Raw genomic sequence first — 19,731 nt, forward strand, 5'->3', positions numbered from 1 at the left:
TACTAGAAGAGTAATAACACTGGCTCATTCAGTATTTGCTATGTGCCAGGTACCCGGTTCTGTGCATTTACTCAGCTGTCCTCGTTCTAGCTCTACGTGATAAGTACTATTATCATCCCAGACGCTGAGGCGTGGAAAGGGTAAATAAAATGTCTAAGTTCTCCCGAAGCTACGCTGAAGCGCAGAGCACTCTGACTTCAGAGCCCAAGCTCTTAACCAACCAGTGGTTTTCAATGGTGTGGGGGGGCGGGCGGGGGGGCAATGTGGGGGGGGTGATAGCACCCCCTAGGGGAAATGTTGGAAATTTGCTGGGAGCTGAGGTTATCTCAGCGACAAGAGGGCAAAGCTCTTACTGGCAGTTAGCTGCAGCAATGCACCAGGTAGATTTCCAAAACGGTAACCGTCCTCCACTCTGCATGACTTTAAAATGTATAACTGAACTAAACGCCTTCCAGTACACGTTGGTCATACTGCAATTCATAATAGTACTAAGAAGTTCTTACCGGCTTCTAAGGGTTTTTTTTTAAAGATTTATTTATTTGAGGGGGGAAGGGCGGAGGGAGAGAGAGAATCTCAAGCGGACTCCCTGCTGAGCGCGGAGCCCCACTCGGAGCCCCATCTCACGACCCTGAGATCATGACCTGAGCCAAATCAAGAGTCCTACACTCAACCCACTGAGCCACCCAGGTGCCCCTGAGCTTTCTGTTTTTTTAAGTCAGTTTATGAATACCTCGGTAAGTTACATGATCATCCTAATGGAGAAGAAACTGAAATGGAATAAAGACATTGTCTCAAAATTGTTGAATAAACCACTGCACGCATTGTCTGCACACTGTAGTATAACCTCATAAACAAGTACTGTTTATGAGGCTGAGGACCGTTCCGAGGCAGTAGGGTCTCACTGAGCAAGCACAGACTCACTGCAAATAGTTAACGGCGGAGATCCGAGAGAACCAATCATGAAAGCCAAGATACCTGAAAGGCAGGAGATCTCATTAGATCTCCTTAATAGTTGTTTTTAGGGATGATTTCATAGGATTGCCATTCTTGACATTTGTAAAGTTTTTGCAGCCCTGGGACGAACACCGATGTTGTAAGGATTGCGCGTGGAAATGTTTGGGGGACTTGCATATTGTGTGTCTAGCTTTCTCCACCACTGTCCCAGGCGCACGCACGCGCATGCACACACACACACACACACACACAGAGGCACGCGCCCTCAGGTGCCTGTATCACGTCTCCCTGGCCAGACCACCCTCCATTCCCCGTTGTCTGTTGGAAATACACAACCTCCAAGGCCCACAGCCGCAGTTTTACCTTAACGCACGACCGAGGACATTTCAAGACAGAGGTCCCTGTGCCGGTGATATGCCCGCGCTACCCTGCTCCGGGGGGCTTGGGGAGCTGTTTGAACAATACACACAGAAGACCCGGTTCATCTGCATTCACAGCGCACCTCCTCGTTGTCTCCACTTTGCCTTGCTATGTTATCCCTCCTTCAATTAAGACTATTTCCCTCTTTCTCTTAAGGCTATTTCCCTCTTTTTATATGTAAGTACATCTGGTCTGTTATTACTTACCTAACATTTCATTTCCTACTGCTCTCTCATTTTCTTGGGGTGGGGTTGTTTTTGTTTTGCAATACAAGGACGCTGGCTTTCTAGTTCTCTTAAATTTAAGCATATTTATTATAAGTAGGTGCAAGCAATCTGCCTGTTTCATTTATGTCTTCTGGGTAAGTCTTGCCTGAGCATTTATATATTGAGAGACAGTGTGCTCTATTATAAATGCTTCTTTTCCTTCTTTATTATAATTAGTGTTTTTAAAAATGGCGTGTGTAGATTGGTCATCTCATCTATGAACTTCATTTCAGGATAGAGGAGACATTACAAAGGGGATGCTGGCTCACAGGGTTGAGAGTCAGGGCTCCACAGCGGCAGAAAGGATGTTAGGAACTATCTACCCCTCTTTCTGCAGGCCTACAGAGGGAGGAAAGGATGCACCCATGTCTATACAGCTGGTAGGTCAACTAGAACCAGGCTTCTGGAAGTGTCCAGCCCTACCCCAAGCCCAAATTCATCTTTCGTCGTCCCTAGCTCAACCTCACTGTCCAAAGCTGGACACCGCTGGGGAAAAGGAGGTGGAAACCCTCCCTGGGGCACTTTTGCCCTTGATGTAACCCAATCCCGCTCTCCCAGAGACGGCCTGCAACAGGTTTTACTCAGTGACTTGCCGCCCCCTATTGTCTAGTATGGGTACTAGCGCAAAGCAAGGGGACTTGACCTGCAGGATGAATTGAGTGCTTTTCCAAAGAGAAACACGGATTCCAAGTCTTCCCAGAACCCCACTCCCCCCCCACCATCAAACCAGGTAAGGAACCTGGGTAGCCCGAGATCCCAGTCCCCTATACGGTCTGAGCTTTGCGGAGGACTTGGAAGCAGCTGAACTCAGCCTCAGGGCGCCGGAGTGGGGGCGCTGGAGGGGTCGGTGGAGGGGGGTGTTGCCTCCTCCAGGTAAGCGAGCGTGTGACAGGGGCCAGTGCCCTCTGGGACGACCCGGGAGAAGGGAGCCTACGACTTTAAGCAGCCATTTGGGTGAGGAGGGGGGGAGAGGTGGGGTTTGGAGAGGGGAGGGAGTTAATGATTTACCAGAGGCTCATTTCACAATTTATCAAGGGTCAGCTTCCCTGGAGCATGCACAAGAAGTCTGGTCCTCTCTGCTCCTCAGCCCTTGGCAGCTTCGACCCGGAAGGCCCCCCAGGCAGCCTGCGGCATGATCTCCATCACCGAGTGGCAGAGTGAGTGCAGGGGCCGGTGCCGTGGAGGGGGCTGGGCTGGATCGGAGGCTACAGGCTGGGGGCGGGGGGGGGGGGGGGGGGGGCGGAGACGCTGCCCCTCCCAGCCCCGATCTCCCGCTGGGAACCTGTAAGGCGACCTCTGGAGCCGGTGGCCTGGAGCTGCTGTGCTGGCATCCTGCTGGCAGCATGGCTACGAGCGGGTGTGGCTCCCCTGCCTTCCAGTGGGTGGGTGTTGCTCGGGACAACCCCCCCAACTTCCCCGGCTAGCTAGACGCTGGTGCCTGGGGGAAGCGGCAAATTCACCACCCAAGCTGGTCCCTTCCCCATCATGGTTCTAGACCTGGGATGCTGCAAAGGTGGACTCAGGAGGTCTCTGCCCATTGAGACATTTTCCCCACAAACTTTCTGGGTCCCCTGTGGCCTTGGGGCCCTTCTTCTTCTTCTTCTTTTTAATTTTTTTTATTTTTAAAGTAAACTCTACTCCAAACGTGGGGCTTGAACTCACCACCCGACTGAGCCAGCCAGTGACCCCACCTTGGGTCCCTTCTTACCAGAAATTAAATTCCACCCCTGTCCCCAAATTACTGTACCCTCACTCCTAAATATCCTTATCCTTACCCTTCCTCGTGGGGAGATGGCAGGGAGGTAGCCCACAGGCCTGGCAGGGGCCAGGAGAACTGTGACTTAAAGCCTCTGAGCCCAGGGTTTCATCTGTGAACTGGTGATTCACTGAACATTCACTGAACAAATTTGTCTCGACTACGTGCTGAGCCTTGTGTTGGGCATGGAGTATATGAGAATATACTGAAATGGAACGGACATGTTCCTGCGTACATGCTGGAGTGGGGAAACAGGTAGTTAACAGATAAATCAGTAGGTAGTATGTCAGATGGTGATGGGTCCTCCGGACAAAATGAAACAGGCTGAGGAGCCTAGGGAGAGTGAGGTAGGAGGGGCTACTGTGCTGTGTAGAGTGGTTCGGAAAGGCTTCGCTGAGAAGGTACCTTTTATACAGAGACCTACAGGAAGCAAGGAAGCAAAGCTATGCAGCAGTCTGGAGGGGAAGCTGTTCCAGGATAGGGAACAGCCAGTGCAAAGGCCCTGAGGCATTAGTATGCTTAGTGTGTGCTGTGGCTGCAGCAAAGCCAGGAAAGGGGAGAGTGGTAGGAGTTTAGGTCCAGGAGGTCACTGAAAGATGAAGCTGTGTAAGAACTTTGGTTTTATCTCCACCAGATGGGAAATGACGGGAGAGTTTTGTGCAGAGAAGTGAGTGATGTGATCTATGTACATTTTTAAAAGATCACTCTGGGTGCCAGGTTGAAAATAGGCTGTAGAAGTGTGAGGTCAGCAACCGGGAGACCAGTTCTGAGGTGAGAGATGGTGGAGAACACCAGGACAGTGGCAGTGAAGCGGTGGACATGGCGAAGGCCGGATCAGCTCTGAGAAAATTGCTGGAAGGATTTGCTGATAGATGTGGGTGTGAGAGAAAGAAGGCGAGAATCCTGCCAGTATTTTTAGCCTGAGCAATTAGAAGGGTTGAGTTGGGTTTTAGACATGTTGAGTTTGATGTGCTAGTAGACATCCAGGTGAGATGTCAAGTAGACAGTCAGGTATGTGAGTCTGGAGTTCAAGGTCAAGGCCTGAGTTAGACAAATTTGGGAATTGCCAGCATATAGATGGTATTTCAAACCATGAGAGTCCATGAGGTCACCTAGGGCACAGTTTCTCAGTTCCTTACTACTGGCATCTCGGAGCAGGATAATTCTTCGTTGTGGGGGTCTGTCCTAGATGCCAATATGTCCTACTCCCAGTAGTGACAATGAAAAATGTCAGCAGACATTGCCAAATGTCCCCTGGGGAATAAAATCACCCCTGCCCATCCCTCCAGTTGAGAACTCCTGACTTAGGAAATAAAAATAGAGAGAGAAGGGAGCTGTGGCCTGAGTCTAGTGGCAAGCCAACATTTTATTAAGCCAAAGTGTGCTAAGTCCTATGAGAGGGAGAGATGAGAGAACCAGATTTAGGTCAGGTAATCATGAGGGGACCAGGTTTCCCTAAGGAACCTTAAGACCTCAAGGATGAATATGCCTTAGGCAGATAACACATGGGAGGAAACCGCATATACAAAGGTCCTGAGGCAGGAAGGCTCATCATAGAAACAGTGGTGAAGGGAAGGGAAAGGAAGGGGAAGGAAGGAAGGAAGATGTGGTTAGAGTATGGTAGGCAAGGGGGATGGTGACAAGAGAGGAAGATTAACAAGCAAGCTGAGGCCCCATCATGCAGGGTCTGTAAGCCAAGGTGTGGCTGGGAGGACACTTTTAGTCGAGGCCCAGTGGGAAGCCATGAAGGATCCTAAGCAGCGCACTGACACGATTGGGTTGTATGCTTTCCAAGCCCCTTGACTACTGTGTGGGGATGGGATGAGAGGGGGCAGGACTGAAGCCGGGGACTAACTGGAAAATGTTGTAGAAATCCAGGAAAGAGATAATGGTGGCTTGGAATTAAGCAGTAAGAGTGGAGAAAAATGCACCACTTTCAAGATACCTCAGGGAAGAAGAAGCAATAAAACTTAGCTGTGGTTTGCACAGGGAGGAGCAGTGAGCGAGACTCACAGATGGCTCGTGGGCTTCTGCCTCAAGTGGCTGGCTGCGGGGGGTGACATTTGTATTCATTTGGGGAAAACCGGGAAGGGCGCAGGGTGAAGGAAGAAGCCCAATAGCTCAGTTTGGACCTGTTGAGTTAAAGATGCCCCAGAGAGAGAAAACCAAATGAGCAGGGATGCCAAGTCAGCTGCTGGGTAGGAGCTTGGCAGCTCAAAGACAGGCATGGGCTAGAAAGATAAATATCGACGTTGTCAGCACCCGAGTGATATTTAAAGACATGGGAATGAGTGTGAAATAGAATGAGAGGAGAAGCGAGCTTGGGCTGAAGCCCTGAGCAATTCAAACCCCAAGAGGAAGAGGAAGAAGCAGGAGCCAGCAAAGGAGGCTGGGCAAGTGCGGTCAAGAGCAGCAGGATGAAAATCAAGGATAGGGTGTCACAGAAGCCAAGAGAGGATATTTTAAGAAGGGAGAGGCCGAGAGCGGACAGATGAGCGCCAGCGTCCGTCCATTGGATCTGGGAACACGGACGCCGTTGTGGTCAAAGCAGGAGCAGCTCCTGTGGACGGCCTTGGGAGGGGAAATGGACGGGACTGGGCTGGCTAAAGGCACTTAAAAAAAAAAAACTAACTGAATTTATTTGAGAGAGAGAGAGAGAACGAGCAGAGGAGCGGCAGAGGGACAAGCAGACTCCCTGCTGAGCATGGACCACCACCCCCCATGCGGGGCTCTATCCCAGGACCTGGAGATCATGACCTGAGCTGAAGGCAGACACTTCAATGACTGAGCCACCCAGGCGCTCCTAAAAGCACTTTTCCTAGAGCCAGACAACTGGGTTCAAACCCTGGTTCTGCCAGCTCCTGGCTGTGTAGCCCCGGGCAAGGACTTACCCTTTCAGTGGTTCCATTTCTGTTTGTGAAATGGGACTAACAGAGCAAGAGGGTTTCCTACATAACCTACTTCATAGGCAGATATAAAAATCAAATGAGTTGATATATGCAAAGTACCTGGACTGTGCCTGGCACAGGGTGCTTATTAGCGTTAGCAGTTATCCCTGTTAATCACTGTTGTTAATCTTGAAAGTGACCTGGAGGGCTCTTTCTTCCTCCCTATTCCCATTCCTGACTCAGTCCTAAAACCATTAGGTCGAAGGGGGAGGGTGCTGCCCAGGGCGGGTGGCAGAGCCCTCACTGGGTGACAAGGGTGTTCTCACTGGGGGCCACTGTCTGCCAGGCAGGATGAGAAGGACATCCTGGCAGGGGTGGGGTAGGGGCTGGAGAGTAACTTTATAGTGTGTGTGGGGGGGTGCGTCCCAGCAGACGCCACCTTAATCAAGCGATGGAGAAACATCAGCTCTAGCTTATCTCCAGCAGGGGGAGCGCTGCCCCATCTGTCTGGCTCCCAGCAGGCACTTCGGTCCCTCCTGGTGACAGGCCCCATCTCCTGCCCTCTCTGCCATGCTTGCTGCCCCTAGAACTTCAGGAGCATCCCCAGTTGGTAACAACTGAAATCACGAAGCTTCTGGAAGCAAGAGGCAAAGGAAGGTCTGAGGCTTGCCTATGAGAGACACAGTTTGCGACCGCTTTTCTGCAAGGTGTTGTGTCCACGGTGCAGTTTCCCCACTGAACGCCGGAAGCAGTAGGTTGCCCCCATCACAGGAAAATTCTAGAATTGTATCAGCCCTTGAAGAAGAATGTGGGGCAGGGTGGGAAAGTAATAACTATGCAGGCCAGGAAATCACTGTTGCAGGAGAAAGTAGAATAGAGGAGACAAGACATAATGTGAATTTAAGAAACTTCTGCTGTCTCTACAAAATGAGTAAGAGGCTCTTCTGAAGTGTTTACAGGGGGGACATATGGATATTTTAACAAAACAAAATGAAAACCCGGTAAGATATTTACATTGTGTTTCCACACAAAAACATCTGCTAAAGCAGATAGAGGGGAAGGTGTATCATCAGAATTGGAATCAATGACGTATTTTTATGGCAGGTGTAAGCTGATAACAGAGACTTTTAACACAGGCATAAAAACTTAAAGTACTTTGCCATTCAGATGAAAGAAGCAGGGTTATGGATGGTCTTCCTCCACGATATCCTAGCCTATATAAAATTATCATGATGAAGTAGTTGTGCGCCTAGATCCTCAACTTATTGTCTCTGAGGATGTAATTCAAACAGGTGTTACTGGGAAGTAGATGTAGGAAACCAATCCATTTATATCACAGAGGTTTGTCAGAAACAGGAGGAACCAGCCATTAGTAGAAGATGGATTCCAGGCAGCTGGATGATGTGTTGAGAGAGAGGATGTTGCCTTGGGTCCTAACAAAATCCAGCTCTGCCAAAGAGAAACCCAGTGAGAATGGCATTTTTCTGTACATTTGGTCTGTAATCTGAATGATAAATCTCATCTCTATTTTTTTTTAAGATTTTCTTTTTAAGTAATCTCTGCACCCAACGTGAGTCTCAAACCCCAAGATCAAGAGTCACGCACTCTACTGACTGAGCCAGCCAGCTGCCCCTAATCTCATCTCTCTATATTTTTTTAAAGCTTTTTTTTTTAAGATTTTATTCATTTATTTAATTGACGGGGGAGGGGAATACAAGCAGGGGGAGTGTGAGAGGGAGAAGCAGGTTTCCCGCCAAGCAGAGAGCCTGATGCGGGGCTCAATCCCAGGACCCTGGGACCATGACCTGAGCCGAAGGCAGTCACTTAACCAACTGAGCCACCCAGGCACCCCTCATCTCTATATTTTTAATGATTCTTTTAAAGAAGTCCTTTGGCCTTATTTCTGTACTGACACTGATCCCAATCCTCTTAAGATCTGTACAGTAACAGATTATGAAAAATGACCAGAAGGTAATGGTGTTGTTTCATTTACCTTCTGTTGTAAACAGAACTTAACCAGTAGGTCTAGTCTCAAAAATTTTATTTTTGTTTTATTTTTACAGTCTGCCTCTGAACAACCAGACTTTTAACAGCTTTTTACAACTATCTCTAAAAGCATGGCAATAATTTCATAGGTATTGTGAGGCCCGATTCTAAGATGTTAGTTAATGAGTTCAGTAAAATTTTTTTTCTTTAAAAATTACCTGTATATTCCCTTTTAAAAAATTAAGCCAACTTCAATTTCTAAAAATTAAGCCATTTTTTAAAGTTTATTTTTTTAGTAATCTCTACACCCAATGTGAGGCTCGAACCACAATCCCGAGGCCAAGAGTCGCATGCTCCACCAACTGAGCCAGCCAGGGGACCCTAAAAATTAAGCCATTTTTAATAAAGTTATACATGTTGTGGTTTAAAAAGACAGTCTTGCCATATCCCCAACTACCATGTAATTTACAATAAAAAGAAAATAAGGCATTCTAGCTATATGAAGTAGATAACGTTGCAAGACTATACAATGTAAACTTGAAGCGGTACAATATCATCAGTAATATTTTCAAAGGAGGCAACAGAATTCCATTTGCAATACCATCAAAAAGAATAAAATACTTAGAAACAAACTTAACCAAGGAGGCAAAAGACTTAATGAAAACCACTAAATGTTGCTGGAGAAAATTTTAAAAGACACAAATAAATAGAAAGTCATCCCATGTTTATGGATTATAAGATTTAACATTGTTAAGATGTCAATATTACCCAAAGCAATCTATAGATTCAGTGTGATTTCTATCAAAATCCCAATGACATTTTTTTGTGGAAACAGAAAAATCCATTGTAAAATGCACATGGAACCTCAAGGAATCTCAAATAATGAAAGCAATCTTGAAAGAGAGGAACAAAGTTGGAGGTTTCACACTTACTGATTTCAAAACTTATTACAAAACTACAGTGTTCAGAACAGTGTGGGACTAGCATAGAGACAGACACATAGACCAAAGGGATAGAATAGAGAGCCCAGAAATAGACCCAGGCAAAGATGGTCAAATGATTTTCAACAAGGGTGCCAAGACCATTCAGTGGGGAAATGGCAATCTCTTCAACAAATGATGTTGGGCGAACTGGACATCCACATGCAAAAGAATGAAGTTGAACCTGTACTTTACACCGTCTGCAAAACTAAGCTCAAAGTTTATCTTAACTCAAAGCAAGAGCTAAAACTATAAAGCTCTTAAAAAAAAAACTTAGGAGAAAAGCTTCATGACACTGGAATTGATAATGATTTCTTGGATTGGATACCAAAAATATAGGCAACTAAGGAAAAAGTAGTTAAATTGGAGTATATCAAAATTGAAAACTTCCCTGCATCAGAGGACACGATCAACACAGTGAAAAGGCAACCTATGGAATGGAAGAAAGTATTTGCAAATCATGTATCTGATGAGGGGTTAATATCCACAATATATAAAGAACTCCTACAACTCAACAGCAACAACAAAAACCCCCAAACGACCTGTTAAAATAGACAAAGGACTTGAATTGACTTGAATTTCTCTAAAGATATACAGATGGCCAACAAGCACATGAGAAGATGCTCAACATCACTCACCATCAGGGAAATGCAAATCAAAACCACAGTGAGATGCCACTCACACCCATTAAGATGGACGCTATCAAGAACAAAACAAAAAACAGAAAATAACACGTGTTGGCGAGGATGTAGAGAAATTGGAACCCTTGTGCCCTGCTAGTGAGAATGTAACTGGTCCAGCTACCCTGGAAAATAGTGTGGAGGGCCCTCAGAAACTTAAAAATAGAACTACCATATCATCCAGCAATTCCACTTCTGGATATATATCCAAAAGAAGTGAAGGCAGAATCTTGAGAAGATATTCATTCATCCATGTTCACAGCAGCATTATTTATAGTAGCCAAAAGGTGGAAGCCATCCAAGGCTCCACCCACAGATGAGCAGATAAACAAAATGCATTATAAACATACAATGAATTATTATTCAGCCTTAAAAAAGGAAGGAAATTCTGACACCTGCTACCGCCTGGATGAACCTGGAGGCCATTATACTAAGTGAAATTAGCCATTCACATGAAAACACTGTATCATTTCCCAGATGAGCTTCCTATAGCAGAGTCAGAATCATAGAAACAGAAAGTAGAGCTGTGATTGCCAGGGGCTGGGGAGGGGAGAATGGGGAGTCAGTGTTTAATGGGACAGAGTTTCAGTTTTGCAAGATGAGGAGTCCTGGAGATGGATGGTGGTGATGGTTGCACAACAATGTGAATGAGCTTCACACCACTGGGCATATACTTAAAAACGGTTAAGATGCTAAATTTGATGTGTATTTTATCATAATTTAGTATATGTGCTGCCAAAGCGAGCACAATTTTATCACAATTTAAAGTGGGAGTTTACTTCAATTTAAAAATGAAACAACACAATGAATTGTCATTTGTTGAGTATCAGAATAGCAAAGATAAGTAAAAATTAACAATTTTTTGTGATGGAGAGGGTTTCAGAAAAAAGCAACTTCATATCCTGTTATTGTTACAACCCTTCCTGAGGGAAGTAATTTGAAAAAAAATGTATCAAAATGTCAAAGATGTAGCCCTTGACCAAACAGGGGGTCCCTAATATCCTGTGCTTCTGCCTGTGGACTCACTGGCTCTCAGCCAACTCCTACAACTTCAAAGATTACCCTGAGACTTAAAGCAAAAACACACAATACAAAGTGGGGTGGGGTGTTGTCAGTGTGGGTCCAACCTGGTGCAGAACTGCCCAGCCATGGGACTGACGTTAGAGGAAGCCCAGGGGTGTGGGGGGCTGGGCACCCGAGGTACAGCGGCGGGAGGGAAGGTGCAGAATGGGGCAGCAGGTGCTGGCTAGGGTGCAGACTCTCAGGTAAGCACATTCCTTCTATTTTTCCAATCAAGTGTGAGAGGTCATCACCTGAAAGCTGGGGACAGCGGCATTTAGAGGAGGAAGCACACCGTGTGAAGAGTTATCTAGGAAGGCAAACCTGTTGAGAAATCGAGTGGGACAGCTGGTTCTAAGCCTTTTCTGGGCTGGTGGTCGTGAACTGTCAGTGGCACCCTTCTGCCTGGGTATTGAGTTGGGCATCAGCGGCTCCCAGCTGCAGGAAGACAGGATGGGAGGGACCCAACCCTGACCATTATCTGGCCACTGTAGCATTTGCAAACAAGAGGAAGCTGAAAAGAGAAAGCAGTGAGGCAAGTGTTAACTACCTCGCAGAGCCGTGGTGAGGACAGAATGCCACAGAGTACAGAACTGACCAGCAGTTTGCAGGTGCTAAACATAAATCTGTGCCCACCTTCCCTTTCCTTTCCCGTCCCATCATTCCCCTTGAGCGCAGAAGCTGAGATTCCTGGGTAGAAATGGAGCCACCCCATCCCCCACTCCCCAGAGGGCAACTGTCCAGTGGCAATGGGGGAAACTTCCAGCATCCCATCTGCTCCCCAAAGCCCATCCCCCCCCAACCTCCTTGCCCATTGCAGAGATTGGCGTGGGTACCACCGGCTTCGGCATCTTCTTCATCCTCCTTGGAATACTCCTGTACTTTGATTCCGTGCTCCTGGCCTTCGGAAACGTGAGTCCCCCAGCCTGTGTACTTTCCCCACCAACCTACCTGAGGTCTCTATTGCCTGGAAGGTCAGCCCCAAGTTCATTCAAATCGTGCCCATCCAAGGGTCAGTACCATCAAGCCCTGGAAGGTGAGGGTGGCTGGGGATGCACAGTGAGGCGCGCGGGGCACAGAGAATCTGAGGACGTGAATTCTCATGGCAAGCTCTGGGTGAGGCCCTGCAGCTACCAAGACGAATCGGCCACCATCCCTGCCATTGTAATCCCCCCCACCCAGTCGAGGGATAGGGACACAACCCGAACGTCCATAACTGCGAAGGAAGGCAGGGGCAGCCATAAAGTCACAGTAAGATAAGCACATTGAATATAAAACATTGGAGGAAAGAAAGCACGCCCAACTGCAGAAGGATGAGGAATTTGGAAAGGAAGTGGGTGTGAAGCGGGATGAAGCACTTGCAGGCAGATGAACGAGAGAAAAGGTATGGAGAAGGGGAGAGAAGGCATGGAACATGCTGGAAGAAAGCCAGAGAGTTCAATTTGATGGACACCTAGGCACTCCTAAGGGACCATTAGGAGCCAAGCTGAAGGTAATGACTGGGCCAGACAGCGGAGTCCCGAGGGTTCCATGTGACTCTGGGTATGGCTGCCTACACCTCAGCGTTCATGTCTGTAAAATGGACAGACTCTATCTATCCCTCCTTCCTTGCGAGGTGTGTGGAGAGATGAAGTCATATATGAAAAAGTGTCTGGGATCCAAGAAGTTGGGTTGAATTGGGTGAGCAGTTGGGAGACCAAAGTTCTCCTTGTCCATCCACCTATCTCTGGGCAGCTCGGTTCCTAACCAGCAGAAATGACTCAAGGCTCTGGGAGTTTGCCACACTGTGGGGTCACTCTCTCTGATGTGTCCCTCTTTGAAGCATTAGCAAGTCCTGCCCCATGCCTGACGTGGGGCGCCAGGCCTGACCCCTGACTCCCAGGGGCGTTGCTGTGTTTGCTCTCATGCTTCTCTCCCTCCCTCCCCCGCAGTTGCTGTTCATGACCGGCCTCTTGTTCATCATCGGCCTGAGGAGGACATTTTCCTTCTTCTTCCAGAGGCACAAGCTCAAAGGGACCAGCTTCTTTCTGGGGGGTGTGGTCATTGTACTGTTGCGCTGGCCCCTCCTGGGCATGTTCCTGGAGACCTATGGATTCTTTAGCCTCTTCAAGTGAGTGCAGGTCTCTTTCCCCTGGACGAGCCCCACTAGGGCCTCTGAGTAGCTGAGATCAGCCCACCGGGTTTGGGCAGCACGACCAGCAGCAGGGTGTGCAGAAGCTGGGACTCTATCCTGCAGATGGGGGTCGTGGAAGGACTGAAAAGGCAGGAGGGGCATCAGGCAGACACTTTCCAAGACATCCTACTCCAACAGTAGGATGAAGGACAAATTGGAGGGATCGGCCCATCCATCAGCAAACATTGAGCACCTGCTGTGTGCCTGGCACTGTGCCTGCCCCCAAGGAGGAGATAGAGGGCCTGCCTTCAAGTTGAACAACCCAGCAGGGAGGAAGGGCAGTGAACTAGCATCTTCCAGGCCCGTCATATGCCCCAAGCACGCTCACAATCATCACTCACTTTGTCGTCCCTACGACACGCTGCAGGACTGCTTTCTGCAGATAAGGAAACCATCTCAGAGAGGCTGCCCCCTGCCCAAGGTCTCACAGATTGTATGCCGAGGATCTGGACTGGATCCAGCTGTGCCTGGCTGCTGGCCCCACATCCCTCGGCCTGGCCTGCTGACAAGCGAGTTGGAAGTCAGCGAAGATGTGTGGCCACTGCCAGGGCCAGGGGAGGGGTCCTAGAGGAAGCAGGACCTGGAATAGGCCCTGGGGACAGGCAGGCAGGCTTTAAGAGGAGACTACAGGGTGTTTAAGGAGAAGAAAGGAAAGGCTGCTGAGGAAGGAGGGGCGAGGGAGGGAAGACTCTCAGTGTTTCTGGGGATGGGGATGACGGGGGCTGGAAGAAACATGGCTTATGGAATCATGGGAAGGAGCCAGGGTCAGGACCTCGGGTTCTCATAAGGCCTTCCGTTTGCTCACTGCAGCCTTGAAAACACCTTGATGAGCCCGAGTGCCCCAGACCACCTAGACATCCTATAAAGTGGTTTCAGGAAACTAAATTTTCTCACACACGCTCTGCCATTCACTTACTTAATATTCAAATATGTCATCATTTAGTCATTTATTCAAATAGTCAAAAATGTAAAAAAAGGACCCACTGCATGCCAAATCCAGAGCTAGGTGTGGGGCTGTGGTACTAAACCAGGAGAAACTCCCTGAGGAACTTGCAACCTAGTTGAGAAGACAAATTCTGACAACAGTGACCATCTTCTGAGGGACTAGAACCATGAGTGGGGCCACCGCAGATTCCGTAGTTTGAACCAACAGTAAACCTTGACGGAGTCCCCTGGCAACAGCATTGCTGGGGGCAGAAATCCCAAATGGGACCTCTAAGGGATGTCAGAGATGCCCCCGAACCTCAGGGAAATGAAGCCCAAGGAAAGGAAGTAGCTCAGCCAGAATTCAAAGTTCTAACCCCCTCGCCTCTGCACACACGCAGGGCTCCCTCCCCATGCTAACCTCAGTGCCTCCAAGCCCTTTGAAGGATCCCACACATGCGCCCAGCCAGGCCTTGCCAGGGTGTGTCTGAGAAGAGTGGGCGTGCCAAGAGCAAAGACTTCACGCACGGGATGCCGAGGCGAGCGGGAAAATCATCACGGGCACAGCCTCCACCAGCCGCCCATGCCTGGAGCCCAGGAGATCTGCGGCAGGCGGTATACACCCAACCTAGGGAGGTGCAGACAGTGACAGTCATGTAAACGAAAGCTTCCCCAACATTTCTTTGTATAAGGCCCTATGGTGTAGGTACTATTATTATTAATGCCATTTACAGCTGGAAACTGAGATTCAGAGAAGTTAAGGAATTTGCCCAAGTTTATACGGCACCAGGAAGTGGTAGAGCCAAGATTTGAATCCAAGGAGCCTGACCCCAGCCCCTTTATTCTTACTCTCTCCACATGGTTGTCTCCCCAAAACCAGGGGTGCAGAACCAAGCGGGGTCCCAGTGCCCGGGGGCCCGCTTTCTTGGGAACCAAAGCTGGAGCCTTTGGGTGGACCTCAGCCTGGATACCCTCTCCCCTCTCCCCCAAGGCCATCACTGACCCCTCTCCCCACCCTCTGCTCCTAGGGGCTTTTTCCCTGCCGTCTTTGGCTTCCTGGGCAATGCCTCCAACATCCCCTTCCTGAGCGAGGTAAGTGGATGATGCATGTGGCTTAGTGGTGGTGCCTTGGGGTGGGGGGCCCTGGTGAGACTGCGGCCCCCGCGCAGCGGACCTTTCCCCATCTCCCCTCAAGCCCCTTTCCCCAGGTTGGCCAGCCTCAGCACCCCTTCCCGTCCCCACACCATCTCCATCTGCCCAGAGCAGCTGAGGAGAGGGGACCCGGGAGCATTGTGCCTGAGGCCTGGGTAGAGAGCAAGGTGGCTATTCGTAGCTCCTTATTAGAGCCAAAGAAACAGATTCAGAGAGTCTAGGTGACCCAGCCAGAAAGTGCCAGGGATTTCTGGAGAGCTGGCTGAGTCAGCCCCAGGCATGGAGAGGATGTATGACAGCCAATGACAGCAGCAGTGGGTGGCACATTCCGCCCTCTCCATGGGGCAGGCATGGGGCAGTTGTCCCCAGCCGCTGCCCCTCCCTTTCTCTAAAGCATATTTGCTGACAGAATGGGAGCTCTCTGAGAAGCTCGGGGCGGCCCTGCAGCCAGCTGGCTCATCCCAGTGGCCCCCTCTCCCTATTTGCACTTGGCACCGCTCCTGGCCCTAAAGACCCACTCCACAATAACCAAGATAGAGACGGGGTTTGCTCCTCACTCTTTGTCTGGAGTAATGATTCTTGGCTCCCACAGCTGTTCCGGAGGCTTCAGGGCACCAGATCAATGGTCTGAACAGCAGAGATGAGCTCCTTGAACTTGGATCATTGGTTGAGGGGGCTGGAAAGGAAATGGGGTCCGCCCCCACCCTGCACTGACTCATCTCCCGCATCATGCCCAGACCGCTCCAAGTCCAGAAGGAGGGACGGAGTTGAATGACTGACTGCAAATCCCCAAGTCAACTCAAAAGGCTGTTGGCATGGCTGGGAGCAGAGATCCGGGGGGGCCCCCAGAGAGACCGGACTGGGGCTGGTATCACATCCTGCCCTGCATTTATGGGAGGAAAGCAAAGATTAAATCCCCAAGCTGTGTGTCTGAGACTCAAAGTCACTGTCTCCAGCCTGTCAAGTCCAGTCCCTGACTCAGGGCAGGCCGACGCACGGCATTCCATGGAGTGAGGGGCAGGCCGGCTCCCGGAGGCTGTCATTTTTATCCTGGTGGTTAACAGTCCTAATGAGTGAGATAATATGTTTGTAAACCCCTGTTAGCAGTAGGCATCAGACAAGTGATGGGTATTAATCCTTCATACTGGTGGGAAATGCTACTCAACCATTAATTAGATGGATGTGGGCACAGGGCACCCACAGGTAGCCCCTGTGCTGAGAGAGCTTCCTGTCTGAGGGTGGAGACATCGCCCCTGCCTTCGGAGAGCCCAAATCTGATGGAGGAGACATTCTCTGTCCTGGCGAGCCCCTCAGCCCAGGGTAAAGAGTGTTCTTGCAGGCCCAGGTAGGAGACGAGTGCCTTGCAATGCGTGCATTTAGTAACTCCCTGTGAGGGCCCTCGGCGTCTATACCGAGCACAGGGGTGCGTGCTGAGGGTGCAAAAGGAAGCCGGTCGCTGCAGAGCAAGGTACACAGCAATCCCAAAGCAGTGTGATCATGAGACGTGCAGGGGGACCCAGGAGCAGCAGGGTCAGGTGCGTCAGGTGCTGTACCTGGAGGTTAACTCTCTGGGTTTCCTGGGCACTTCCCAGGGACACCCACCTTCTAGAGCTGCTTTCTTCGTCCCCTAGGTCAGACTGTGCCTTTCTCTCCCTTCCGCCCCCTTCATTTTGCTCTCTTCACACGGGGTGCTCTTGTGGCTCTTGTCTGAGGGCACGAGCCCCCCCTTCCCCTCCCCCTCAGATCATCCATTTCCATGTCATTTGGGGCAGAATGGGTCTCCCGCTAAGTGGGTCTGGGGCGAAGGGGGTGAGGAGGTTGGAAGGACCAGTGGGAATCAGAAAGCCAGCCTTGGAGGGCTTCTGGAGGGGGAGAAAGAGGCTGATTTGTCCTGAGAGCCAGGCGGTGGGAGGCAGCAAACGCTGGGCTCTCCGAGGGGTCTGAGGAGGGGGAGGAGGCAGAGGTGGGCCTGTGCCTGGAGACGTCACCTTGGGCTTTATAAAACGGCCGTGATCAGGCCACTGCGGGGCCCAGCTCCCCTCTCTGTGCGTGTTCAGCGACCCAAGCAGCGCCTGGAGACCCCACGGAACTCCGACCCCGCCCGACAGAGCCAAGGTAGGTACACGAGGGCACCCCCACTTGGAGAGGGGTCTGCCTAACCCCAGGGAGGATCCCCAGGGAGGAGCAGGAATTTCCTTCTAAGACTGACAAGACATATCCCTGGCTGGCAAAGGGGGCGCTGATCTTTCCTGATTATCAGGTTGGCCAGATGATTCTGCGATGTCTCGGTGAATACCCTGACTCGAATTTATGAAACCAGGACCTTGGAGAATCCCTTACTGTGGAAGGAATAAAAGCAGTGAGCGAGCTCTTGCTGGGATGAGAGGCCACAGAAGCTTTTGGAGGGAGCTGGGGAACCCCTCAGGGCTCAGGGGCTCCACAGGACTCCTCCAAGCCTTTCCCCCGACGTATGGATGGCAAGTACGAACCTAACCAAAGAGCCCCTACGCGCCCTGCTGGCCCCCTGCACTAAGAACTGCGGGTTACTCCAGCAAGGAAGCCACCTCACTTCAAAAGCCTTCCCACCACGCCTGGAATCTATTACCCACTAGGTATAAAGCCTGGGGCGAGGGCACAAAAATTGCCCACAGCAGGTCAGCCTCTCCAGGCCCCGTGAAAGCTGTTCTTTTCCAAACAATTCAACTCTACCACATGTTAAATGCTTCTGTGCTGGGAAGTGAACTCAGGAGTTGGGTGTATGGGTGTGTGCGTGTGTGTTCTCACCTGGCCAGGTGCTAAGTGCTATCTATGAGGAGGAGGAGGTGCTACGGGTGGGAGGAGCTTGGAAGAAGGAACCCTTACCTAACCACACAGCCTGCCCACCCCCCACCTTCCCCACTCACCGCCCTGCTCCTGCAGAGCGGCCAGAATGCCCCCCCTCAGGCTCAGCCTACTCGGGGATAAAGCCCCCCTGTGCCCCTCCTCCAGCCTCACCACTGTCTTTCTCTCCAGCCAAGCTCTGCGCTCCCGGCAGGCTGGAGGGCCTGTGGTCCCCGCCCCGCCCGGCCCCTGCAGCCCAGCTCCAGCGCCCCCTGCTGGAAATGCCTTCCTTAATCCTGTATTCATGGGGCTGATCCGTGCTCAGAAACTCAGCTCCGGAACCACCCCCCGCCCCGGGGCAAACCCGCCTGCCCCGCTCCAGGGTGAGCTCCCATGGGCTCCCACAGCTCCCTGGGTACCCACACTCCCCCAGCCTATCATTTCCGGTCTTCTTTTGAAATGGCCGGCTAAGACGGCTCAATTTCTTGAGCTTGATCTTGGGGAAGGGCTGGAAACAAGCAGCCCTGGGTCTTAGCACACCTGTGCCCCCCCAGCATCTAGCACAGCACCTAGCTGGTGCTGTGATCAGGTATGATCTCTGAACTAACCTGGACCCTGTGCATCCCGGGTTTGAAGCCATAAAAGAAATGGTTTTCCACTGCTCTCTCTAATGAACTGATCCTGCCTCTCCTCTTTAGAGCAGGTGCAGAAAGACTTGTCTGGATTTCAGAGTGTCACAATCAGTCTGTAAGGGAAAGCGACTGAGGGGATAGTCAGTGACCAGTCTGATACAGTGCTCTTATTTCACAGAGGAGCAATATGGTCCAGAGATGGGGGTAACTTGCTAACGCCCCACGGGAGTGGGGCAGAGCTGGGGCCAGACTTGAGTGTTCTGTTTGTTTTTTTAAAGATTTTATTTTATTTGACAGAGAGAGACACAGCGAGAGAGGGAACACAAGCAGGGGGAGTGGGAGAGGGGGAAGCAGGCTTCCCGCTGAGCGGGGAGCCCGACGCGGGGCTCGATCCCAGGACTCTGAGCCGAAAGCAGACGCTTAACGACTGAGCTACTCAGGAGGCCCCAGACTTGAGTGTTCTTGATCCCATTTCAGGAGCCTTCCTCTCTGCCCCCTGCCTAGGTCCTGCAGAGGAATGGGGGTGGGGCAAGAACAAAGGTATGGACAGGGCGGAGCAACCATTAGCAGCCCACGGGCACCACTGATAGCCCCGCCCCTCCCACTTGCCCCCCTGGACCACAGAGACTCCGGCCAACACCCTTTTTGTGCCTTTGGACCTGCCTCCCCACCAGTTTGTCTTTACTCATGTTTGTGGGACAATCTCAAAGTGCCTGATGGCTTTTTCAAAGACAAATTCAACTTGAGAGCTGGAAGGGCTGGGGTGGAAGGCAAAGGGGGTGTAGTGAGGGTCAGGGTACGCAGCCCCCATCTCAGCGGCCAAAATCACGAGGTCAATTCAGTTCATATCTTCTTGGAGCCCACGAGGAATAGAATAAGGAGAAAACTGACCCGATCAATCAGGGCAAGTTTTTTCTCTTCTTTGTATTAGAGACAATGAGACAATTTAGTGACAGTCCTCAAGGCTGTGAAGGGTTATGAGAACAAGATGATTGCCTCTTTCTTCCTTTTTTCTTGAAAAACAAAGGGAATGAAGTCCCT

At 50.4% G+C, this 19,731-nt stretch overlaps 1 protein-coding gene across 1 annotated transcript; it reads left to right on the forward strand.

Annotated features, from left to right (window-relative positions):
- The first annotated feature begins 2,680 nt into the window (after positions 1-2,680).
- GOLT1A (golgi transport 1A) lies at positions 2,681-16,167 on the forward strand. Its single transcript, XM_035009520.1, has 5 exons — positions 2,681-2,797; positions 11,810-11,901; positions 12,921-13,099; positions 15,115-15,178; positions 15,831-16,167. The coding sequence occupies exons 1-5, from the start codon at positions 2,773-2,775 to the stop codon at positions 15,867-15,869; spliced, it is 399 nt and encodes a 132-aa protein (XP_034865411.1). The 5' UTR covers positions 2,681-2,772; the 3' UTR covers positions 15,870-16,167.
- Positions 16,168-19,731: the final 3,564 nt, after the last annotated feature.

The sequence above is a fragment of the Mirounga leonina genome, unplaced genomic scaffold (genome assembly GCF_011800145.1).
Source record: "Mirounga leonina isolate KUSES-001 unplaced genomic scaffold, KU_Mleo_1.0 Mir_154, whole genome shotgun sequence".
Lineage (NCBI taxonomy): Eukaryota > Metazoa > Chordata > Mammalia > Carnivora > Phocidae > Mirounga > Mirounga leonina.